The sequence below is a fragment of the Phasianus colchicus genome, chromosome 1 (genome assembly GCF_987193195.1).
Source record: "Phasianus colchicus chromosome 1, bPhaCol1.hap1.1, whole genome shotgun sequence".
Lineage (NCBI taxonomy): Eukaryota > Metazoa > Chordata > Aves > Galliformes > Phasianidae > Phasianus > Phasianus colchicus.
This window is the reverse complement of record NC_143436.1, coordinates 34,268,588-34,293,623: the sequence shown is the minus strand read 5'-3', so window position 1 is coordinate 34,293,623 and position 25,036 is coordinate 34,268,588. Positions and strand designations below refer to the sequence as shown.

Here is a 25,036-nt window from a genome sequence, read left to right as displayed (position 1 = left end):
TTTGGTGATGGAAAACAAAAACCTTTTGCAAGACAGCAATTGCTGGTGTTTCCCAAATCCTCTGGGCCATTTGGCCACATGCCTTTATCATCTCAGTTTAGTTAAAGATGCTACAAAAGCACCACTCATTTCCTGGTCATGGTCCTACATATGACCTCTCCTTCAATTGCGGTGGAACATTCAACAGAGAGAAATTCAAGCCTTGGGAACAGTCAGAGCTCAGAAAGCAAAACTGTGGATTCTGGTTTGTGCTCTTCTATCACACCCTGTTGATATACTTCCTGGGCCACTCTCAGTAGAAACAAAAGAAATGCAAACATTTTGCAAAAGGAAGATATTGATTAGGACACATGGGAGGCAAAGACTAGCGTTAGTAATGAATGAATTGTGCTAACCTAATCGCCACTGCTGTGCAAGCTAAGCATATTTCACAGGCAAGGTCACTCAAAGGGAGAAGGAGAAAGCCATCAGTGGTAACGTAAGACATCTCTCACCTTTAGGACTACTGTTTTGAAGGACAAAAAACTGCAGTAGCTCTGTGTGGGGGTCTCCCACTACTTAGAGTGGCACTATTAACAGAATGAATGCTGATGCTAATTTTACATATCCACTGAACATCAAATGGGACTGAGTTACACTTGCAGATGTAGTTTTTATGGTCAATTTGCAGCTGACAAGTAGCCTACATGAATATGCATTAGTGCTGAACTTCACAATTTGTGCGCCTTTCCACTTCAGTAGATGAGTCCAATCCAACTCAAAGGCATGTATACATTAACTCAGCTATGCCATTTACAGCTCTTTCAAATCAGCTTTCAGAAGGTATTATAGGAAAACAAACACAATGGCATCCACTGTCACTTGGTGAAGAAAACAGCTGCTGTCATTTGGTTGAATATTTTTCGGGAAAAGCTGAAAATTCATAGCATAGTTTTTTACTTTTTAAGTGATAGTCTGGAAAAGCAGTGAATAATATGCACACATAAAGACCACGTCTGGAGCTAAATGCACCTTGCTGGCTGCATAGGATCAAAATGATACAAATTAGAAGGAAAAAATTTTCACCATCCTGGCATTGTAGTGTATCAAATTTAGAACACGGGAGATGAAATCCAGAACTATAATGACCTGAGCAGAAGCTGCACTGTCTGGGCAGCCGAGATGAGCCTGCCGCCACATTGCAGTTATGTATGTAGATGTCAACTGTAATTAACATGTATAAAAATTCACTCCAGCAGAGGAACTTTAGTCCTTAAGTAGTGAATTACGGCCAGCCTTCCGCACAGCTTCAACATCCTCTGCCTATGCATAACTCCTCTTACAAATACTTTGCTTGTTTGGCCCAATCTATTTTCAGAAAAGGGCAGAAGAGAAGTACAGCACAACTCTTCACCCTTCCTCACCACTGCACTTTACCTGCTGGATTGTTTAGTGTGCTCTGAGTAATAGTAGCCACTTCTTTTGCTAAGAACGCAGAATTATGGCCCATAATGAAAAGGAATCATTATGTTCTATCCTACCTTTCTTGCTTGCTTTGGAGAAGTTAGAGTTTGGATGCAATTTTACTTAAACGATCCATAAACCCAAACAGAAAAACACCATTCTCATGAGTCTAATTAATACAAATTGCCCTAAAAGCCAGTCATTTTGCTCTGCTTTCAACGTATTTCCAAAAGGGAAAGCATTAAATCACAATGCTCTATTTCATTTGAAAATGTATGCATAGATGCAAAGGAATTCCTCAGTGGCTGTACTGAGGAAAGGTTCATTTTGCAGCTGTAACCTCAATTATGCTTGACATCCATAAGTAAGTACCTCAGATTCAAGGGTTTTTTCATGGCAACATCACATTTCCATATAGAATGTGTGACATTCTGCCCTTTTAAAATTTTACATGAACATTAACTTCATTGATTTGTTTTTCTCCCTCCCAACTCTTATAACAAATTCTGCCACTAATTAACAAAACCACATTGGCATTTGCTTCGAAAAATTATTTGAAAACAAGTTAATGTTTAATCCTTTTCTCACTGTTCATCAGAAAGCAAATACAGTAAGTAGTAAGAGCACCTACTTAAATAAAAACGTGAAAGCTTTCTGGACTTTACATACTCAATTGTGATCTAAAGTAGTCACATAAACTTCCATTCTCATGGAAGAAACAGAGTCTGGCCCTGCTCTCACCAACATGAAGGACAAGATACTTAGTATGTGATGGAACTGTTGGGTGTTCTAACCAGGGCTACAAGGGTACAGAAAAAGAAACGAATGCAACTACGACAGCTTCCAAGTCTCAAATGGGAGAAAAATCTTGCCTAGACCGTCTTCCTTATTGCAAGACATATGAAGTATCAATGCTGAAAGACAGCAATAGAAAGGGTCTTAGAGACAGACAGTTTCTAATATGATGTGCCACATAGGTTCCATTTTAGCTAAATGGTGACAGGTTAGTGTATCCTGAAATGCTTCTATTTTTTTCCAAATAAAAAGCATCTCATTCCCTGAAAGTAGTGCACCACCTAACAAGGCACACAGACTAGGTACACAGCTGTAAGAACTCTCCACCCTGGGCTTCTCTCAGATAATCAGAAGATGCAGACACACAGCTCGCTATTCCCAGTGTGTGACCCTGAGCTGGCTGTGGATACAAGGCACAAGAGCTGTTTTTTTTCTCTCATCACATTCAAGACTCCCACTGTGACAACACAAATAAAACCACCCCACGATGTTCAAAAACAAAATCCCTTTCTTTCAGCCAAATTCCAAACTTAAGACTTCTCCCTTCACTGAAGGGAGGCAATGGCGTGTTATTTCAGAGTGCCCCTAAAGATAACCCTGAGGAAACAACAAAATCAAACAACAACAAAATCTTGCTTTCGTAGATATGTCTTCCTTCAAAAGCTGCCAAGAACACTTGGCAAACATTATCATAAAGAAAATTCCTATCTTCTGCAAGAGCAATAGTACAAGTCAAATCCAGCAGAACTATTCAGTCAGTGTCCTGGTTTCAGCTGAGACAGTTTTTTGGTTTTTTTTTTCCTTTATGGTATCCAGTACAATATTGTATTTTAGCTTTGGGAGAAAAACAATGTTGATAACACAGCAACGTTTTAGTCTTTGCTGAACAGAACCAAGGACTTTTCAACTTCATGTACTTCTTGTACTACTCTGCCAGCGAGGGGGGCTGAACGGGCACAAGGAGCTGGAAAGGGACAGAACCAGGACAGCTGAGCCAAACTGGCCAAAGGGATGTTCCATACCACGCGACCTTCTGTGAAAAAAAAACTTCAAGAATTGTAGGGAGTTGGCTGGGGTCAGCCACTGCTCAGGGACTGGCTGGGTTAAACCACAACGTCACTACACCTTGTTTTGATAAGATGCCGTGGAGCTGATAATCCAGATTTAGGACAGCCTCAGAGAACAGGCTGGTCTAAGCCAGGATCAGTTGGCAATATATCTTCCCCAGTAAAGATCCCACCAATGGGAAAAGCAGTGAGTTTGTTCACAATTAACCGAAACTAAGTTCTGCTGGATGATTACTATGAGTTAAATAAAAAGGTTGTTAATTCTTGGTTGAAAACAATCCAATTCCTTAAACACACAATGGTTTGACCTCCTCCAAGGAAACCAAGGCCTAACGCTAAAGCCTCTGTATTTATATTTATATATGTTACTTTTCTCAAAATTCCTGATAACAGAAGATCACTTTAAGATAACTGAACTTGATCACTCTCAGAATTGGGTAAGAAGTTGTGAATCACCCCCAACTGCAAAGATGCCATGTACACATGCTCTGTCTACCGAACTTTTGATCTCCTTCTACATATCCTATCCTGTCTTCAGAAACATCAGTGGTGAATGGAATTTCTTAGAAGCCATCCAGGTTTCTCTTCTTATAATTAATTTAAACAACTGATTCTGGCAGATATTTTTCCATCTTCTAAATACTTCACTTCCGTAATCTTTGCAAGCTGAATAATACTTGGAATTTTAAGTTTCTATTAAAAGCTCTTCAACACAGTGGAGTGCAATTCCACTTTCTTTACTCCATATAATAATGCATATAGTATCTTCACATATAAGAACTACCATCTCTATTTTTCTTAATGTTTAGTAAAAATGATGAATTTGTAAGGAGATCCAATGGACATAATCTGAAAGCAAAAATTTTGAAAAGAAGATCTTGTGCAAATGTTTGACGATGAAAGTGATTAACCATCTGAACAGCTTATCCACTAATGTGGTACATTTTCAGTCAACTGAAGCTACTAAGCCAATACATTTTTCCAGCAGAAATGCTTTAAGTCATCCAGAAGTTATGGAAATCTGCACAGAATTAGCAGGTGAAGTTCATCCCTGTCATGCAGAAAATCACTCAGTCAAAACGATCCCACTTTAAATTTCAATTTCTATGACTTACAGACATTTTCTGGCCTGCAACACTGCAGTCAGATAAAGCTAAGCTCAGGCAGGACAAAGATTATGCTTTTTAAAGAGATGGTGGCTCTCTCAGCATCCTCCTTAGGGGGGAATCAGACTGTTAAACTGCTGAAAATTGTGCAGGTCTGTTGGACAAAAAAACAAAACACTGAACACAGACCTGATCCCAGCAATCTATATATTTCATAACCTCCAGGCTGAATTACTGCAATCCTCCCTAAGTGGGAAGGAAACTGCACATGTAGGCTTTCCTCTGGCACAGAGCAGAACAGCCCATCTGCTGGCCAGTCCAGGACACTGTGCACACATCAGTGCTGTCCTGACTACTGACTGTCTCTTGTGCCAAAATAACACAGTTCAGAGAGCCTGTCCTAATTAATATCCTCAAAGGACTAGCCCTCATTACCTGTGAAACTGTCCATTGGCTCCATTTGGCTGAAGCAAGCAATTTACAAACGAAGGGTTCAGAGAATGAAGTTCCCCACACAGTGAGGACTGCTCTGACTACTTCTAATGGACCCACAGGGAACAGTAAGCCTACTGATGGTTGGCTAGGCCTCACACCTCCTGAATATCTGCAGGGATCTGTGAACTGGAAAAGGCTTTGTGCATGCCAAAGCAAATCAGCCATCCACTGACTAATTCCTAAATTACTACAAGCTCTCAGCATCCAGCTATGAACACCAGCAGCATGCAGGCTAACATGCTCCTCTTCTTGGGTATCCCATTACAGCTTGACAACTCTGTGAGTTGGAAGGCGGACTGGGCTCTTCTGCATTCAACATTCATCTGCTTTCTCCTGTTCTTGCACTGAATGGTTTTCCAGACAGTTGGATTTGGGCTTGTAAGCTGAGCACAACAAAGGTCCAGAACCACACAATGCTGAGCAGTTTGTTACTTATTCACCAGCACCGACCCCAAGCTGCAGGGCATGAAAACCTCTGTGAAAAGTAACATATTCTGTTTGCACAGTCATGACTTCATCCCCTTCCATCTGCCTCAGTACACAGAAGAAAATAATAATGCTTATAAATTTAACTATCTCCTGTACACCAGAAGATTTTCTTCCTTCCCTATTAAACAAAGAGTTGTACTGTACATTAATCCCCCTGGAAATATGGAACAACCACAGCTGCAAGTATGACTAATAGCTGACCCAGACTGCTACAGACGGCAAACAAATTGAGAAAAAAACTGTGAAGTTAGGTCTTTTTTCATTCTGCTATTGTATATATGAAAATAAAATTATATTGAGAAATAAATAGATTTCTACTTACTGATACAAGAAATAAGATCATTAAATCTTTCCTTAGGAAAGACAGGATTTTCCAGCCCTCGGAAATAGAGCTTCAGTACTCCAGCAACTGAGTTAATGTCATGGTTACTTTGGTCATCTGCCAAAGGATTTTCACCTTAAAAAGTAAATAAAGTGAATTGAAACATGCATGCAGGAGCATTTTTTCATGAAGCATTTTAATAAACGAATGACATTTTTTCTTGTTGTTTTTAGTACGTGGGAGGTGGCAATGCAAGCATGCAAGATAATAAACACTGGTTTAGAAATCCCAGGCTACGATTAAACTGAAAATGTCAGCTTAAATAAAGCTTCCTTTACAGTACAGAACCCAGCAATCTCTTAGGTCCTGAACTTCCTTCCAGGCATTTGTGGACATGTTATTATTTACAATTAGTAAATTAAAAACGCTGTATGTGCTTAATTGAATGAGGTTTCTCAAACTATTTTTTTGAGAGTTTATGTAAAAAAATGGAATTAGATAATTCTTCGAATTGCAAATCTGTCTTAATTCTGAAAAATTAAAATGTTCAGGAATTTATGCAACCATCTGGTGAAAGCACTGCGTGGAAACTGAAACTCTAAGGCCCATGACTGAACTACGTTTAATTCTGAAAACTCTGACTTTATTTTGAAACACTGTAGAACGTATGCACCTTCCAGAATAATACTACCTAGGAGAAGCAGTGGAAAAACAGGGCATATGCAGGAGAATATGCCTCCACTTCACACAAAAAAACAGCTTATTTGTGTATTTTTTCAAGGACCATATCAAGTGTAACAAGATATGCAACTAACACCAGGGAGAAAAATATCGTGTGTATTCTTTCATGCTTCTAACCATAAGATTGACTGCTCCAAGGGCTTTCTTATTAGCACATGATCTGTAAAAGGTTCTTCTGGAAAATGAAAAAAAAAAGCAGCTTCCAAAACCCAACAAAAGAGAATATAAGACTAAAAAGAGATAAAATTGTAACTAGTGTTAACACAATTAGGGGATTGTTGGACTCTATCTCCTATGAATCCTAAGCTTGCTGCTGCAAGCCATCCATATGCAAAAATCTATTTTTACTTCCTGTTGTATTTCCCAGAATTCTTCCTCTGGGGCTGAAGATTCCTTCAGGAACAAAAACTGAAAATGGAATGACTCATTCACAGCCTGCATTTGCATTGACCCGTACGTGCCTTGATAGTGATGTCACTTTGGCACAAGGGGTAGAAAGTTAAGCACTTATATTCCAGAAGATCAAGTAACATCATTCTCAAATTGCTTTAAGTAGTCTCTTGAATCTAATTAAAAACATAATAATTCCTTTTTAAGAACCTTTAAAATACAGACTAACTATTCCTTGCTTTTTACCTTAACAAAACCAACCTCAAGCTCCTGTGACAACTGGGGGAAAATCACGTTCATGTCATCATTGCACTTCACCTTTAAGAACATGATGGTGCAAAGTTTTAGGTGCAGTACACAAAGTGCACACAAACTGCTTAAATGGTCAAGAAAGTAATTAGAATTTAAAAGACCTTTACATATCAGACATTAGAATCTTGAATAAACAAAAATGCAATTACCTCTCTCAAATGAATTTTTAATATCATTCACCTCCACCTGGGAACCAGACACTCTAAAAATTCCCTGATGCTGAAGACCTGCAGCAAAGACAGGAGACAGCGGTGAGAAATGAATCTACTTTTTAAACAGTTTTCATCCCTATTTTTAAAACAAATGGGAAACTTTATGGGAAAGATACATTCAAAGGTTCAGTAAGTCAAGTACATAACATATTTCAGTGCTTACCATATAAGTTGATAAATCTGATACAGCTTTCCACGATGAGGGGAATGACTTGTCCTGAATCCTGGTAAAAATAAGAGCAGAAAAAATATACTGCAGATTTGAAAAAGGAAAATTCCCTTCTCAGGACTGAATACAAGAAAAAGATTTCTTTTTTTCTCAATCCAGATGGACAAACAGTGCTGCCAAAAAAATACACACAAAAATATCATTCAGGGATGGAAAGGAGCAAGTGAAGAGAAAGGATTACGGTTCTTAATGAAAATTACTGAATCAGGAAAATCATAGACTTCATACTCTGCCTCTGCCATTTTATCTGGCTAACACTACAGTGACATCTAAGCTCACGCATCTGGTTTAGATTTTTGAAGCAAAATGAGCTAAAGCAGTGAATTTGACTTTTTAGAAGTTTGTTATTAACAAGAATACTTCATGATGAAGATTCTGCACTCATTTAACCTATCTCTTTTTTATCTGACGGAGAAAATCTTACACAGGTTTAATGACACAGGGCCTAATTCCTGGAGGTGCTTTCTCTTTGGCTAAAAGTTATGTCCATGAACAGTTGACAAAGCCTTTTCTGGACTTGTTGGACTATTGGAAAAGTTCTTGGAGAAGAGTCACCTAATGACTCTGCATGGGGGATTGGCTGTCTCTCTCCTGACTCACTTCTGATCTGTGTACCCTAAAATACAATGGATGATCTGCACGTTATTTCAGGCTACACAAAGTACCTGGTAATACACAGGGTGGTGAACCGAAGCCACTTTCAGCCAAGCACAGTGCCCAGCTGCCTCTTCAGCATAATCGGTGAATGGGGAAGGAAGGTCACGGCCTACATCTCACCACCTTCAGCTGGCAGAGCTCACGGATCAGAGCTATTGTTCTCAGCCATCATAGAACAGCCAGTTTATATGCACATTTTCAATTTAACAGAGATGATTTTAAAAAAAAGGAGAAGAAATGCTTGTGGTGGTAGGGGAAGAAGATGATGACTATATACCAACTTTCAATGAACTGTCTTTTTCCTTTAAACTGCTTGTTTTCCAAAAGAACTCTCACAGTCCTTTACTCGTGTGTTTTGGCACCTTAAGACATGGATGTCTTACCCAATGCACATTAATGACTACAAGTCACCAGATATCTATTAGAGTTATGAATCATATGATTAAAAATTATTTAGAAAAGTTAGTGCTTATGCTGGAAAAATTACTATTTCATAAATAATAAGTACCTTCAAAATTCTTGCCTTAAAAGCTATAATTTTTCTTTCCAAATGAACTTCAAGCACTCCGGGAATTGACTAATTCATTTGTAAGTTTAGCATAAAAGCAGTCTGTATTACAAAACCATGAATTCAAAACCTGTAACTCCAAATACACATTTCCTCTTACAAACTAGTCCTTCACATTTTCATACTAAATTACACTAAAGGGAAGTTTATGAATTGAGATCAAGCAGACAAAAAGTCAAGTGCTAGAAAAAAAGGACTGAAAAATAACACACGGAAGCAATGCAATAAGCACTTCCGGAGACAACCTAACTCCTGGTTTTCTGTATCCTACATATTGCTTTAGTGGGCCTCAACAAAGAGTGTAACAGTAATTTCACAATTTCAGTTGCGGCTTGTTTGTCTTTTAAATCAAAACCTAACAAAATTGGCTAGTCAAGAACCAATAATGTTTGGATGAGCACTTTCTATCTGAGTGGTCTCATGACTCAGTAAGAGTTGAATAAAAAGACATGGAACAAATCAATTGCTAAACGAGAAATACTGTAATCTTCACAAACATTGAGCACTCCAGTCCTCCAAAAAAGCAGAGTATTAGAAAACATGCACAACATGCACCCGTATCTCCTGTTAGTACACTGGTTCATGCAATGAATGTAAAGCCTCTGAAAAGACAACGTTTGCAGTAAGAAATTACAAACAAAAAATAACTTTCAAACTCGTTTGTGGAAAATCTGGTAGAGAACCACACATAACTCTGTAATGAAGGAATTCCTTTAAGTATCAAACCAAAAGCGTAGGGTTTTGGATCCAATGACAGGGAAAAGATATGAAGTAGCAGTCTGCGTTGGTGCAATGTCAAGAACAGTGTGACCCTCCTGCTGCCACCTGTTTGATCTGATGTGCGCAGTCAGCGAATACATGTTTGAGACTAATTATCGTATCTTATGATACCAAAAGTAACAAAAAACAATTGGGCTAACTCCCACGCTGCCAACAGTGTCATGAGGCTACGTACTTTTTGAAAGGCTGACTGTACAACTTTCTCCACTTGCAAGTAAGCTCTGTCACCCACGCTGCATGTAGCGTAACCTCTTCAGCGTGAGGGAAAATGACAGGACGGCATTTCTCCTAATTTCCTCCGTTCTTCTCTAATCCAGTGGCTTTCTGCTGTGGGAGTTTCTGTTTCTTGGCTTATTTTCTTGAGCAAGAAACAGTTCTGTGATATTAATCTTTTGCACCATGTGATGATTTCCTGAAAGTCTCTGCCACCACTCATATAACAATAACAGTTTTTCCACATAGCTGCACTGAGACTGGCTGCTAAACAGTTACAGTGCCAGCAGCACAGAATTAGTTCTGCAAAATATTCTGCTAACTGCGTTGCAGAGGAAGAAAAAAAATCATGTAACATTTTAACTCAGTTCACAGAGCTTGCAGTCAGGAATTCTTTTCACTGTGTTTATGAATGTATTGCTACAAATTTTTTTAAGCTTGCTTTCTTTTTGTTCCGTCAGCTATTGTCCAAAACCACAAACTAAGTGGGAGGGGTAGGTGCTTGTTAATGAAGAGGGAATATCCTCATCTAAGGCTGCAATCACTCCGCAGTCAAGCCATGGTTCAGTTTTACCTGCTGTACTTTAACAACATTTCTTAATGCAAACTTTTCCCTTCAGTTTAGTGAAAGAACTAATTTTGAGCCAAGGGTGAATGAAGCCCAACAGTGAGGCAGAGATGGTTCTATTTTCACCAGAACTATACCTGATGTCTTGCGTGAGAGTTCCTTCGGCCTCGGCTAGAAGCATTATTAGAAATAAAAGTATGAAAAAGAAGAAGATAGTAATTACAGCAAAGGTACAAGATCCAGAATAGTGGTGATCATAATTTCACACAATATAATAAATTCCTAAAGTCACAGGAAATCAAAAGCTGGATATGAAACCCAGGCTAATACTGTTTCTTCGCAGACTTTGCATACTGAATCTAACTAAAATGGCAAGCTAGAAACTGTGCTAAGTGTGAGTTACACCACTATATTCTATCTTCTACATGATGCTATGTTTTCTAATAAAACCAAGCTGTCAATACTATCCCTACTTGATTAACAAAATCGTAGGAAGACTAAGGTTGAGTAATGAATCCTCCTCTTTCCCTCTGACTTCAGGAAGTATTATATTGATCAAATGGGAAAGACAAGAGCCCCAGGACAGACTTACACATAATGATCTGCCTCAGCTCATGTGAGGCTGTGACCATTATAGTAAGAAGTGTTGAGATCAGCCACTCCAGTGGCTGGTGCCAGTACCTTAATGAATGACTCCAAATCACCATTAAACAACTTAGCACTATACTGTGATCGGGGTCTGGACCTCCTGTGTTTCTGGGACTTAGGGGGAAGATTTGGAGGCCTAAGGGAAGGGAATATGATTACTGTGCAAGGTAGAATTAAGTCAAACAATAAAACGAAATGTCTGTAAACTCAGCAAAACAACAGAGTATTGTGAAGGGAGAAATAAACAAAGTAATTATCAGGTACAGATTTTCCAACAAATTTAACTGTAACATGTGAAGAGCACCTCCATTAACAATGCATTGCTTATGCATAAATATTGCCAGTCTTTATCAATCCCCGCTCTGAAGTTGTATCACATACATTTACTCCAAACACTGTACAAGTGGAACAGCCATTTCTTGTTGCTGTCATCTATGACATCTACAGCACCACTGGAATTCATCCTGCCAGACACGGCAGAACAGAAGGCACTCTAAGCACCTCAAGCAGGAGAGTTGCTTCATGCTGGAGAAGCTTCACATTCAATTTCAAGCTGCTGAGCACAATCCTATGATGCTTCAAGACCAAACTGTCTGCATCTTCAACTACAGTCAGTAAGATTAAACAGCTTTAGCCTTCGACATTCAACCACCAACATCTTTGGAGAGTGCTCCAATTTGTCACTGCTTTTCAACTGGAGTCATCTATGGAAGAAAGGTGAATCCAGCTGATGGAGCTACATCGGCCACAGATCAGAGCTTTGAAATCTGTTGAGATGTCTCCAGGAATACTGGGGACCAGGCAGAAGAAATTATATAAAACCAAAAGGCAAATAGTGAGCTAGAGATTCATCCAAACTTTTTAGCATAGAGGACAAAACTTTTGTTGTTGGTGTTTTTTTTTTTAATTCAAGATAAGGGGCAGTGGCAATGCCTCCCCTGTTGGGGAAGCAAAAACTGACCACGGATGGAATAACTGAGAAGGTCAAGAAGAATGAGATCAGATAGGCTGGGCTGGAAGTTCCTACTCTCACAGGGTTGGGAAAGGTGGTGCCTGCAGCAGTGATACAGGCAAGTGGCAGCTGCAAACCCTAACAGTTGCCATTGCCCCCCACAGCCTGATAGCCCTGGGGGCTGTAACGTGCCTGTCTGTGTTTATGTCTGGAGGCAGCCTCACAGGTGTGGCATTACACAATGGAAAAAGTATGTGCTACACAAAGAAGGGAGACCTAAGATGGCCTCCCTTCTCTTCTGGGAATATATAAGAGCTCCTAAGCATCACATACATGGATACTGAGGGAATCAGGTACTCCTGTGCAGAGGTAAGTTACCAAAGATGTGGCCTATCCCCTAAATTCATGTCTGTATCAGTTTCTTCTGAGATGAGCATCCTAATCAACACTTTTTTCTAGCAACAAATATCCCCCTCCAACTCACAAATTTAATGTGTTTCCCAATACACAAATATTTTCAGTGATTTCCCTGCTTCTTCCACCCTTCACACTGGCCTAGGCAGCTCACAAGAATAGGGAAGATGAACAGGCAGTCCTTAATCCATCAGCATGTGGGAACAGAAAATGTTGCATGTTAAAACACACAGTACCTGCATAAAGTTTAGGTAACAATAACAATAATGTTATACATCAGTAGGAAATTACTCTACAATTTGTAATTTCTTTTTTGTTTTCCATTTGAAGCTTTCTAAATCCAGTTAAATAAAAATGTCTTACCTTGTTGTCATATATTCAGCCCTGTGACCTAGAAAAGTTCAATAAGAAGGAAACAATTATTTGCATGTTTTAGGTAGATTTTTAGCTTTTTGCATCTAAATTATGCTTGACAAATAGTTTTGAACCCCAACTTTCATATTAACAGCTAAACAATTATACAATTAACAGACAATGCAATTATCTACCATCTCCAGAGTTACATTTAGAATACAAACACAACCCACGTTACCAACAACTAAGAAGCCTGCCCACAGATTAAAGGATCATTTGATACTGTAAATAATTTGAAGCAAAACTCCAAACAACACATGTTGCTTATGCTCATGTACTTTTGTGGCTAAATCAGTATGGAGATAGAGCTGTGCCAATATTAGATTATACCTCCTGCTATGCTTTGTGCCTAAACCAGTTCAGTGTTGAAAATAGAGAGCTCTGTTTATCAGTGGCTTGCTGCTGAAAGCCTTTACTCTCTTTCATTTGTATACTGTAGGAAAAAAATACAGTGCTATCACCAGGACATGCAGTATGGACATAAGAACTGTGACAATTGCACAGAATAGTACAAAAGCAAATATTGCACTCCAGAAAGGTTTAACCTTTGTAGAACAACAGATCAGTAAGTTAGGCATGAGCTCCATGCAAGTGTAAGATAATGGCAAGCAAAATAATCAAACAGAAGGAAGGTCATGATAAGGTATGTTCCACCAGTCTAGTCTTCCCCAACGGAGATTGTGCCCTATTAATTTACTAGAATTCTTTGAATATATCAGTTTCATACCAGACAAAGGAGAAACACTGGAATTAATTTATTTATAAGTTTTCTAATCAATTTCTTCAGGAGAAGCTATTGAAGTAACTACACAGCCATGGATTGAAAGGTAAAATCAAATGGCTCATCAAGAAACTAGTGAAGAAAAAGGAAATGGGATTGAATTAAATGGTCTATTTTTATCATGACAGAAGTGTAACTGTCATTTACTCAAGCCTTCCCATCACGGCCACTTACAGAACACATTTACTAGTGTCTCAGAGAGACCACAGCAGCTAAGGAAGCAAAAGATCATGCAGGTAACTAAAATACTTTTGTATCAAGTCGTGACCAAACTGTGAAGTTCTTCAGAGGGGTTTAATCATGAAGAAGACATACAATGGCAAATTAAAGTCAATATTGACAAGTTCAAATAACAGATACCAGAAAAGAAAGAATTAAACACCTATGGAGCTAGTACAACTACATATAACTATACTGACTCAGAAAATCACTCTGAGCATCTCTTGGACTATAGGTCTAATATCAGTGCTCAGTTTGAGAGTGACACCAAAAAAGCTCCCTAGACTGCACAAAGAATGAAAATTGGTGATATACATAAAACAATATTGCTATGTGGCAATGTCCTGTGCAGCTCACATATTGTATGGTACAATTTTCCACTGAAAATACATTTTTCCATACCAGAAGGCTGGGGATCCACTGAAAGTGCCACAAAGAATAAGTTCTGGGGAAAAAAATCTCCAGCATTAACAGGATGTGTAAAGATTGCTGGCCATTATTTCACAGAGGTGTAAAAGAGGGATAAAAGAAGAGTACGGTAGATAACAGATGATGTGGAAAGGGTAAGCCAGGAACTACTCCTTTCCATGTCACATGACCACAGGAAATTCATCTCAATATCTCAATTATTAGTAAAACAAAAAATGTTAAAAATCCTAAGACTGGAGAATTCAAAAATATCTCTGGCATTTAACAAAGTATGACAAAAACTATGTGAGACACAGAGTCAATTTTTTTTACAATCGCTTGTTTTTTGTTTTTGATTGTTTTACAATCGCCACATTCTCTTTCTTGCCTTTTTCTTTGCTTTGTTCAACAGATAAGCCTTAAATCTGAATGAACATGGGTAAGCTTCCTATGTTTAGTACTAACATTGCTTGAATATTTCTCATTTATTCTCCCAAATTTGCAGCTGCACACTTAGCACAGAGTATTTCACCTATCTTCCTTGTGCAGATCATGAATATGCACCTAAGAAGCCCATGAAGAGCAATGGATGTAACAGCAATGTGATTGCCTGGAATAGAATCCAAATGCTGTCAGTGCTGTGGATCACATGTTAATCTGGATTTATTCTGCCTACATCTTTACACTGTACAGGTTTGAATAAAAGCTAGAAAAACTTCCAGTTCAGACCATCCGCTCCCCCTCTTCTTTTCTCCTTCTTCCCTCCTCTTCCTCTCCCTCCTATTCTCTCCTGCACTGTGTAATTTGGCACCATGTTATTTGTCAGCTGTCTTGCTGACATGGAAGTTTCCAGAAAAGGCAGTTTAAATAGAGAAGAAGAGCTCACTTCCTAAAAAAAACATTTCTATAGTAGCTACAGTAATCATGTTCTTAACTTCACAGTAATTCTACTCTTTCAATCTCTTCACTCCAGGCACATGCAGAATACAGGTCTTCCTTCCCAGGCACGTACACTGACATGTCTCAAAAAATGGGGCAATGAAGTTTTTTTACCTACAAGAACAAGGGCTTTTGCTCCAAATACCAGCTTTGAATGAGCATGTACACATGTCAGATACTATTTGTATGTGCTACAGCATGATGACAGAAAAATAACTAAGTGGAAAAACACTGTGGGCAACAAAGATAAACAATTTGGGGTTACAGCTGTTGGGTCAAAGGGAACTCTTCAAACCAAATGGTCCAAGCACGTCTGAGCGTGGCTAAACGTCCCTGAGTCTGATGGAAATTTATCACTTAAGTCATGCTGCTGAGCAATTTTCCTTTGATACAGTTCTGTCCTCTTATCTCTCCTGCATGCATTAGGCAAGGGGTTCTACCGTCTTTTATCTTTCTCCCTTCTTCATGTATTTTGCTGGGCTTCTAAATAACAAATACTCACTTCATTTTTCCAAATATGTTTTCTGTGAGCATTTGGAGGTAAATATTCCTAATTTTTGAGCAACATAGATGCATACTGTTTTGTGGGAATAAACTGCTAAACACATGCAACTAAATCCTAAGTGAAAACTTTTATGAAAAAGAATATGATTAGTTGTCTGAAAACAATTACTATCTTCTACAGTCCAGGCTTGCAAAAAAATGTTGCTTATTTTATGCTCAGTCACTCCCTGAACAGGGGCTTTATTTGAGTCACAGCCATAGAAATGCTAAAAGCTCTTTAGGAACCTTCACAACTGGATTTGTGGAGCTGGAATTTTATATTATAGGCATGACAAGATCTGATTAACAACACATTTTTGGCAGTAAAAAGAAAATAAACTGACACATCCTGTTACTCTTCAGAGAACAAGCTTCCTTTCTTGTGCCTGGACTTTGAATTATAGTCTTCAACCTTCAGGAGAGGGTTTTTATTCTTTGTGGTGTAACAGACTTCTTCTCAAGTATGTAAAGCCCTGTGTGGCTAGTCCTCAAGGCATGTGGGACAATTCTCCTTTTCCCATTTGGTCCATGAGAAAGCGCCTGCTGGGAGGGCTGTTAAGAGGTGAGTTCAAACTATGCATAGTGCCCAATTCAGTACTGTCCTAATTCAGCTCATTTGATCATGAGCATCTGCTGATTTGGTTTATATTTTAGGAGGATGTATTTTTAATAATTGTGGAGTAAGTTCAGGACAATGGATAATTCTCTGCCATCACAATGTGTAAAAATTCAAATAATTTTATGTGCAATACTGATAATTATAGGTATTTCTAAATGTATTGCTATGTCTATAGTCACAGAGCTACTCATTAAGTTTTCATTCATTTCACTTCACAATGAGAAAACATTCTGTAGAATCCTACACTACTTATGTCTACAAGAGTATCTCTACTGACAGTAGGTGAGGAGCTACAGCATAGCAGGAATGGCAGTGAGGTCCAGATTTCACCTATTGCCTTTCATAAATGCTCCACTGAGTTATAAGGCTGCAAGAAGGACATTCATGCCCACGTGTCTGACATGTTGCACTACTGAATCCATTGCAAATTATGCCTGTTGGATAATTTTGCATGCTAATTTTTCACTTTCCTCTGACTCTTAAAATAACCAAAAACTCAACTTGACACAAATCACTGAGACACAGAAACAGTGCATTTGTTACAGCTCTTAAATAACCCTGCACTGATTATATCAGCTCTCCTTTCAGACATGAGATTTTTCATTCAACAGTTCCATCTTCACACATAGTCACTTGTCTAAACATTTGTACAGAGGAAATAAATATCTGTTGAAGAAATAAAATTGATCTATTCTCTATATTCTTACCACTGCATCAAAACTATGACTGGTTAAAAATCTATGCTTAGTTGACAATTAAGCTTTAAGTTTCTTCATTTTCTCCTACATATCTCTGGCATTTCAGTGGATTCACTGTATATATAGTCTAGAAACACAATTACATATATTATACAATATTTACCTTCTCCAAGTGCCCTTTGCAGCAAGTCATGTTTTGCTTGAAGTTTTGTGATTAGATTACTACCTTCCAGATATTCTCTGAATTTCTGTAAAGGTAAAAATCAATCTATTACTATGCATGTGACATAAATTCCATGAATTTCTGCACAACGTTTACTTTAGGTGTTTGATCTGTTATCACATAAATGAGGAAGCACCCAACATACCATGAAATAGAATTGCTCAGTTTCCTGCTGGTTAGCCCTTCTTTTTGCAATGCTAGGTTTACTTAAGTATGTCTCAGAGACTGTTGACTTCACAGATTCTGTTGAACGGCTGTGCTGAAAACATTCGGACACATCATAGTCTTCGATGGTGACCATATCTTGTATTGTCTGCAAAGTAGCCTCTGTTGTTTTCTTAACCTGGTATTAAAGAGCACAACTTACCAAATGGGAAGATAAATGCATACCAGAACAGCTTATAATGGAAGTTCATTATTCATACTAATTCTCTGGCACACTCCTCTGGCACACTTTCCCAAACAAATTGTGTCATGTGAATGTGAAAAATAAGATGTTCTATAACAGATATCTACATAACAGGAGAATGACGTAATTAGATTTCACATCTAGCTCCCTGCTTTATCATAGTACAATCCACAAACATTGATGTACTCTTCTGATGACTGCATAGCATTCTCAAACATTGGTTTCCTGAAATCAGAAATGTGAAATGATTTGATTATGGTCCCTAATTTGGGACAACAAACAATAAATATGATAGGTTGTTCTGGAGGGTCAACTCTCCAGCATACGGCTAATCTGCTAGGCTGAACATGTACATTAGAGGATCTGATTGGCAGAACATGTTCTTCCATGATAAAAATCTGTGGCACTGTTATGTAGAGTGCTGTGGTGTGAAGCATAATGATGTCTGCACTGCATAAGTACAAAACACAGCTGGAAAAGAAGGCTGGAGAAAAAAAAACTTAGACCAGCCTCACAGCACTTCTTACAAATTGCAAAGAACAGTCATAGTGGAAACCAGGGGATGGATGCCATGGAACATGGGATGCAGTGTATCCACAATGAAATAAATGGCAAGATTGACAAGGATGTCATTTACCTCTCAGTTCTGCTCCACTCTCTAGCAGAGTCAAAAGAATCATGCACACTTATTGTGTAAGAAAATATCTTTGTGCCTGACAACATGATTTCTCCCTCTATGCCACTGCACTTACTGGTGAAAAAAAATATTTCCTTTTGTCTTGACTACCTTGAGACATTTGGTGAATTCTAGTTTATTTTTTAAGACTACCATACAGGTCTCATAGACCTCAATATTTTGTTCTAGGCATTCAAGACGTAACATAGAATGAGAAAAATTTGAATCTCAAAAGTTTATCAAAAAACTACACCAAAAAATTAAATAGCCCCTATGATTTAATTTAGGTACAGATATCCATTTATACTGAAGGCCTTTAACACTGCCTTAAATTGGATAAAAGTTCAATTTCTACCCACAGTGGGGCCTCTTTCTACCACTAGACCAGAGGAAAGACAACAGCACTGTTTTTTTGTACTTGATCAAAAAAGTCTTTTATTTTACTAGGTGAGCTATTCTCATGACAAGCATTCAGTATTCCTGTTTATAAATAGCTGCAGCTGAAAGCATAGCAGATTTTGACTAAGCTACCACAAATGACAGTCTAAATTCCTTTGACCTTCAGAAGTAGCAATGTGGGGACTGGACAAAGGGTGGTCACAGACAACAGACACCAAATGTGATCAGTAGCTTTCTGCCACAGAGATGCAAAAATAAAATACGTCCTACAAGTTTTCACTGAAGCACAAAATGCACTACTGTGACTGCATGGACAGGAAAAAGGTGAAGTTCACAAATATCTATAAAGCAGGCAAGGACCTAGCTATCCTTAACCAATACAAAAAAACCATTCTGTAGCACTCTGAGCAAGTGAAGTGCTCACACACATAACCTTTACATAGTTAGATATATCAGGAGTCTTGTTAGAGCTTTAGATGTATCACACAGCTACCAGCTGAACAAGAAAGACTTCTAGAAATGTAGACCTTGGTGACATTTAATGACACTTCCTAAATGGTGCTTCTCTTAACACCTCTGGAAATGCCCCCAAATTCAACACAATCAAACATTTTGTAGCAGACATGAAAAGTGGTAGCTTTGTATCTGAATGCATATTTAATCTCCAAAGAGTTGAACAACTAAAAAAGCTTAGTGCAAATTTTGTGGTTTTCCATGCCTATCACATCCACAAGGGTGGCTACAAAAGGAGGTTCTACACAGCATTCTGCCAGTGACCTTCAAAATTAAGTTCTACACTAGGATAACTGGGTCTCAGGAAGTAAAGCAGGATGACAGGCAAGTAAATGTAGGAAAAATCAGCATGTTTCAACTCTTTCCAGCTCAGTAGTTCCCTAAAGCAGTTATCAGGAAAACAGTGATATCAGTTAATTCAAAAGAGTGCTAACATTTGAATGTGTACAACCAAACATTTGGTAAAAAAGAAAAAAGAAAACAAAAGCACCATGTAGAACACAGGAGTTTCCTTAAGGAGTAGAATTATGTAGAATTATTCTCTGAAATATCAGGGTTAAGTAAATACAAGTGTTAGAAAAAAACAACTACTTATCTCTGCTGAAAGATATTACACAGTTTATGAAGTTTATTTTCATATTTTCATACAATTCTTCACATTTATGAATTGCTAAATATAAATGTGAAAGCAGAATAAAATTATGAAATTATAGAATTATAAAATGATGCCTGATGCATAGCCCATGCACACACAGACCTTACCTCCTCATTTTCAATTTTGAGAGTGGCCAATCGTGACTGCAGTTGCTGATATCTAAGCATAAGCTCTGCTTGCACAGGCTGCTGGGCAGTGACTTGACAAACCTAAGAAGCAATGAGAAAAAGCTGTGAGATGTAAGAAAGAAAAATAAAATCAGTTCTTCAGTTGCTCACCTCAACACTATGGAATTCCCACCAAAGCCACTAAAATGTAATAAAGCAGACAATAAAATGTATTCATCCAAATTTAAAGTATTTGCATGCTACAGAGTATGGAACTATATACATCTTAGGAATACAAAACATTTGTATGGCTGCCTTGTCCTGTTGATTGTCACATAGAAATGCAAACCCTGGAGCTGCCTTCCCCTAAAGATGTACATTCTGCTTTTCTACCAGCCTTGGAAACAGCAGGACAGGGTGCAGCTGGGGAGCACTGTATTCTTGAAATAATCAGATGACAAAATGAGAGAGGAACAAGGGGAAAGGGCTACAGTTCAGCGAGCACAACTTGGAGATCTGCAGTTGCCCTCAAACAGCAATCACAAGTGCCATTATAGGAAAAGCAGGTAGTGAAGACAAAGTCACTATGTACGTCAGTGTTGGGCTGAGCACAGGTTGGCCAGAAAATGTTCTGGTATGTCATAATGGATAATACTGAATATTGTAACACACAACGTTTACTTTAGAACCCTGAAGAACCCCAGAACAGTGCTGCAAGTTTTGCAAAAGCTTACTGCTGACCATTTGCTTCTGGACAGCAATAGCAGCTTTACCAAACTGTGACTTTGCAAAAGGTGATAAAATCTCTATCCTTTTCTACAGGAACAAAAATAATCTCTGAGGTGGTATTTGTCACTATACAGACCTCATCACCCATATGAGACTGGAACTCAAATTTCATTGGTGGACAAAAAGCAGTGGGGAACATTTCCATGAATCTCTGCTTGTCACTTCGAGGCTCCAAGCTGTCAACTGCATTTTCTATGATGTCAAGGCCCTCATGCCTGGAAGTTTCAAGGTTATACTCTGCAGAAAGATACGTTCTTAGGGCTCTGTTCAGACTTGCATGGTATCCAAGATCACAACACTAGTAACATAATAAAGAGAGAAGAAAACAAATTAAAAAAGCAGGAACACTATATCCAGTACTGCAATATCAGAAACACAATAAAGGGAGATAAAAGCCAGTTAAAAAGCATGAACACTGTTCCAGTATCCCAGATCACAAATTACCACTAAAATTTTCTGTCTAGGAACTTTTCTGTCTTCAAAATACTTCATGAAATACCTTGTGATTTTAATATTAGGGTTAAGACAGTAAGTATTTTGCATTCTCATCCTACTGCGAAGACTAAAGGACTGTTTTAGAAAAGAGATCAAGTGTACAAGTATGGCAATTCATCTTCTGGATTCAGATAAGCTATGATCACATTTACAGAGAAAAAGTTGGGGACTTCACAAAGAAGTAGGCTTTCCAGTAAAACTGTCAAGTCATCTATTCAAACAGATTTAATATTCTCTACCATCTAAATCAACGCTAGCACCTAACTGAACATAAACCATTCCTGCTAATAATGGCTGTGCCCAACCAAAAAGCCCCATATCTGCCTCCCACATTAGTGACCTATTTAAGGCATTTTTTGATGCAGTAACAATGATTTAACATCCCTTCCCTTGGCAGTACAGGCATATTTACCTTATACTCAGACAGAGGCAGCAATGCACATCATTACTAAATACAGAAAGTTATAATTTATGTCTTTTTTTCTAGGAGTGAGAATAACACTGGAATGAAATTGAAATCTAATTGGTAAGATGTGAAGTTCTGTTTGTTCCTGAATTTTAAGTATGCTAGGTTTGCATTATTCATGATTGGTTAATATTTTAGAGGAACAGCTCAATATATTTTTAAAACGTCACAGCAGGAGTGTATCAAGTAGCTGTTTTTCTTAACTCCCTTGCACATTACACAGTAAACAATATCTTCAGCTTCTACTCAGTGAGCTTCCAGGTAATGGCAGAAGTAATGCAAACCTTCGTGTCACCCCTACACTCAAACATCAATCTGCTAACAGTTGCATACAAAGCAATGCTAATCTGAAATCTGTCTTTAGGCTTGTCTCAGTCCAGAGTGAAACTGACCAAACATCTGTTGGTACACAGACAAAAATATCCAACATTTCCCATCTCATAGAGTGTATGCAGGAAATCACTGCTGTTTCAGGAGAGATTTGTCCCACTCAGAGGACAATGCCTCCCTGGGGCAGTCAGACAGCACATTGCCTCCACTCCCCCCTTCTTTCCCAGGTGATCCCCACAGCTTAAAATCATCCTTCCCTGCAAGATGCATTTGGATAAGGAAGCAATTTGAGTTCAGTCCACATCATTACTAAATACAGAAAGTTATAATTTATGTCTTTTTTTCTAGGAGTGAGAATAACACTGTTTATATGCAGCTCCCCTTCACAGTTCTTACAAACCCCTAGGACTCACTGAATCCTTTCCCTTTTTCTTTTACAAGAGAAACAAACCACTCACACCTTGCCTCATGTACACTCATTATGAGTGATTAAACTGCTCTGAAATCTGTCAAGGCTGCTGTACTCAATATGAATGCCAAAACTTACAGACAAACTTTTGGGCTTAGCAAGTATTCTGGGTAGTTATTGCCAATGGGACAGTGTTCTACCCAAAAACTGGCTCTTGAACTATTTACAGAAAAAAAAGATGTCATGTTCAATCAAACGCACGCAGCTTATCCTCTTTCTTTTGCACTTATATAACAGAAGAGCCACTCAGTTTTCATACTAGAGGCCATGCATATTTCAAAGACATTCATTCTATAAAATATTGTTTCTAAAAGGAAAAAAATCTCCTAGTGTTTTTCTCTTGTTCTGTGTCAACTCAGATCTCATATTTAATTCACTACCTTGGATGAAAAAGACAGACTAAAAGTGATGGTAAGAAAGTGGATGAGGGCAGCTGTTTTATTTCATGTGCATTAGTTTCAGAGAGACCTCATGGAAGATTTAACTGAGAGGAAATAAGGGCAATGCTAGCTTTAGCATGGCCAACTACCCATGTGTTATAAAACTACAGGCATCTCAAGCCTGAATTTTGGAGGATTAACAGAAAGCTCACTGATTTACAATTATAGATGTGCGGGTTTCTGATGCAGCTGTTTTACAAGTTGAAATATAAGGTTGCAGCCTTGCAGCTTTATGCAAAACCTTCTCCATTTAACCCCTAATCTGCTCAGTAACTATTGCCTGCTCATGAATGAAAGCCACAGTTATTTTTGAAAGCAATGACAGCTGTACAGGGTAACAAATACGGCTTCCCAGCCAAGATCATGGATTCTTCAAGTGAAGCAGAACAATCTTGCAGACTAAGGCATTTTCTTGCAAAACTAATGCCAATGGAGCAAACAGTAACAAAATCTAGAACCTGAACTAATGCCTTGTCACCAATGGCTCTTTGAATCAAACTTAAAATACTTGGATTTGGATTTTGACTTCAAAAAATTAAGTAAAAGTTGAATTTGTCTGAGTAGTATTATATTTTTAAAAGCAAAATGAACACTCATAAAACATCACAAGTCTTACTCTTGCCAGAAGGCAGTTCATTTTCTCTAAAATAGGGAGACAAGGATATTCTTAACCGGAGAACAGCTCTGTAACAGTATCAACTCACAGCCATTCCGAGAGGACAGCACTCTTTTAACCTGCTAGAACTAGTGGTGGCTTAGAAATAGAGAGGGCTACAATGAGAAAGAGCTTGATACATATGCTCTTCATTGAGAATAAGGATGTAAGGTACTGCTACTAAACCATTATCCCCACAGCACCGGAAAAAAAACCAACAAAACCCCAACCCTTCAGGTGCTGCAAAAAAGTATGCATGCATATGTATGCAAATATACACACATTCATGCATGAATACATGATTTTCAGGAAAAAAACACAGATTCAAAAGACTTTTAAAGCTCAAAGAAGCAACACACTGTTAATCAAAAGATCAGCACAGCAAGCTGACAGCCTGGATGGCTAGTAAGACCTGCTATCAATCTACAGCCTAGAGAGAGATTAGGTGTCTGTTGATGCACTAAGAAATGAAGATGAGAAATGAGAGAATGAAGTCACAGACTATGAATTTTATTGCATTTCAGGATTCATAAAGACTTTTGGCGAGGCAAAGTTGGGGCAGATGAGTGATGTATTTGGGATATGTGTGAAAAATTAATTTTGTAATTTGCATTTTATACTTATTTGGAATTAAATCTGAAGCAGTCTCAAGAGCATTTACTGTCTTTACTGCACCCCAGAGTATATTTAGGCTTGAACAAAACAGACGGCTGTGCTTAGCACAGAGCTGCAACCAAATATCCAAGATGATCTTCATTTCATTTCAGTAACAATAATAAAATACTAAAGCCATGGGTAGAGAAATTCATAAAAATGTCTTAACCTCTGAGTAAGTCACATTCTAATCATTTGTCTTACATAGACATCAACACTCAAATCAAAGAGATCTGACTGCACATGTCATATTTATGAGAATTTTTAATACAGACTGAGCTGCACAAACTCTAGCCTAGTTTTAAAATTGCTTCCATCGATGATTAACAAAGAATCTTTACCCAATAAAGTTTGTGACAGCGAAATATTCTCCACCTTCCTAACCACCCGAGGCAAGTAGACTGCAATTAGAGATTTGGAAATTCCACTCTAAAGAAGATCAAAACATAAACACTGTATTTATTTTAGAAGCAAATTAGTTTTGACCACTGTTTCCTTGTGCTCACCTTCAGACCAAACAAGGGCGTTGTCAGCCTGGAAAAAAGTCCCTACCCTCCTCTTATACTCAGATAAGTCTAATAAATGCAATTACATGGACATCTTTAAATAAATGAATAATAATTTCTGACATATGGACATATGTTGGCACCAACAGTCAGTTTGGTGTGTACACTATTGCTCATCAAAAATCCAGAATTTAAAAAAAATTCTATGTGTTAAATAAAGCTTATTTA

At 38.2% G+C, this 25,036-nt stretch overlaps 1 protein-coding gene across 3 annotated transcripts in view; it reads right to left on the bottom strand.

Annotated features, from left to right (window-relative positions):
• The window catches only part of SRGAP1 (SLIT-ROBO Rho GTPase activating protein 1), a 139,118-nt gene that overhangs the window by 21,515 nt on the left and 92,567 nt on the right, over positions 1-25,036 (bottom strand). For 2 of the 3 annotated variants that reach the window (XM_031589527.2, XM_090138322.1), the window contains 9 exons: positions 20,870-21,091; positions 20,005-20,106; positions 17,391-17,588; positions 17,186-17,270; positions 12,765-12,792; positions 11,069-11,171; positions 7,536-7,596; positions 7,310-7,387; positions 5,718-5,852 (listed from right to left, as the gene is read on the bottom strand). In XM_031589527.2, coding sequence (XP_031445387.2) covers positions 5,718-5,852; positions 7,310-7,387; positions 7,536-7,596; positions 11,069-11,171; positions 12,765-12,792; positions 17,186-17,270; positions 17,391-17,588; positions 20,005-20,106; positions 20,870-21,091 — 1,012 coding nt within the window. Of the gene's footprint in view, positions 1-5,717; positions 5,853-7,309; positions 7,388-7,535; positions 7,597-10,524; positions 10,559-11,068; positions 11,172-12,764; positions 12,793-17,185; positions 17,271-17,390; positions 17,589-20,004; positions 20,107-20,869; positions 21,092-25,036 lie in introns of all 3 variants that reach the window. The other variant, XM_031589528.2, reaches the window with a different exon arrangement.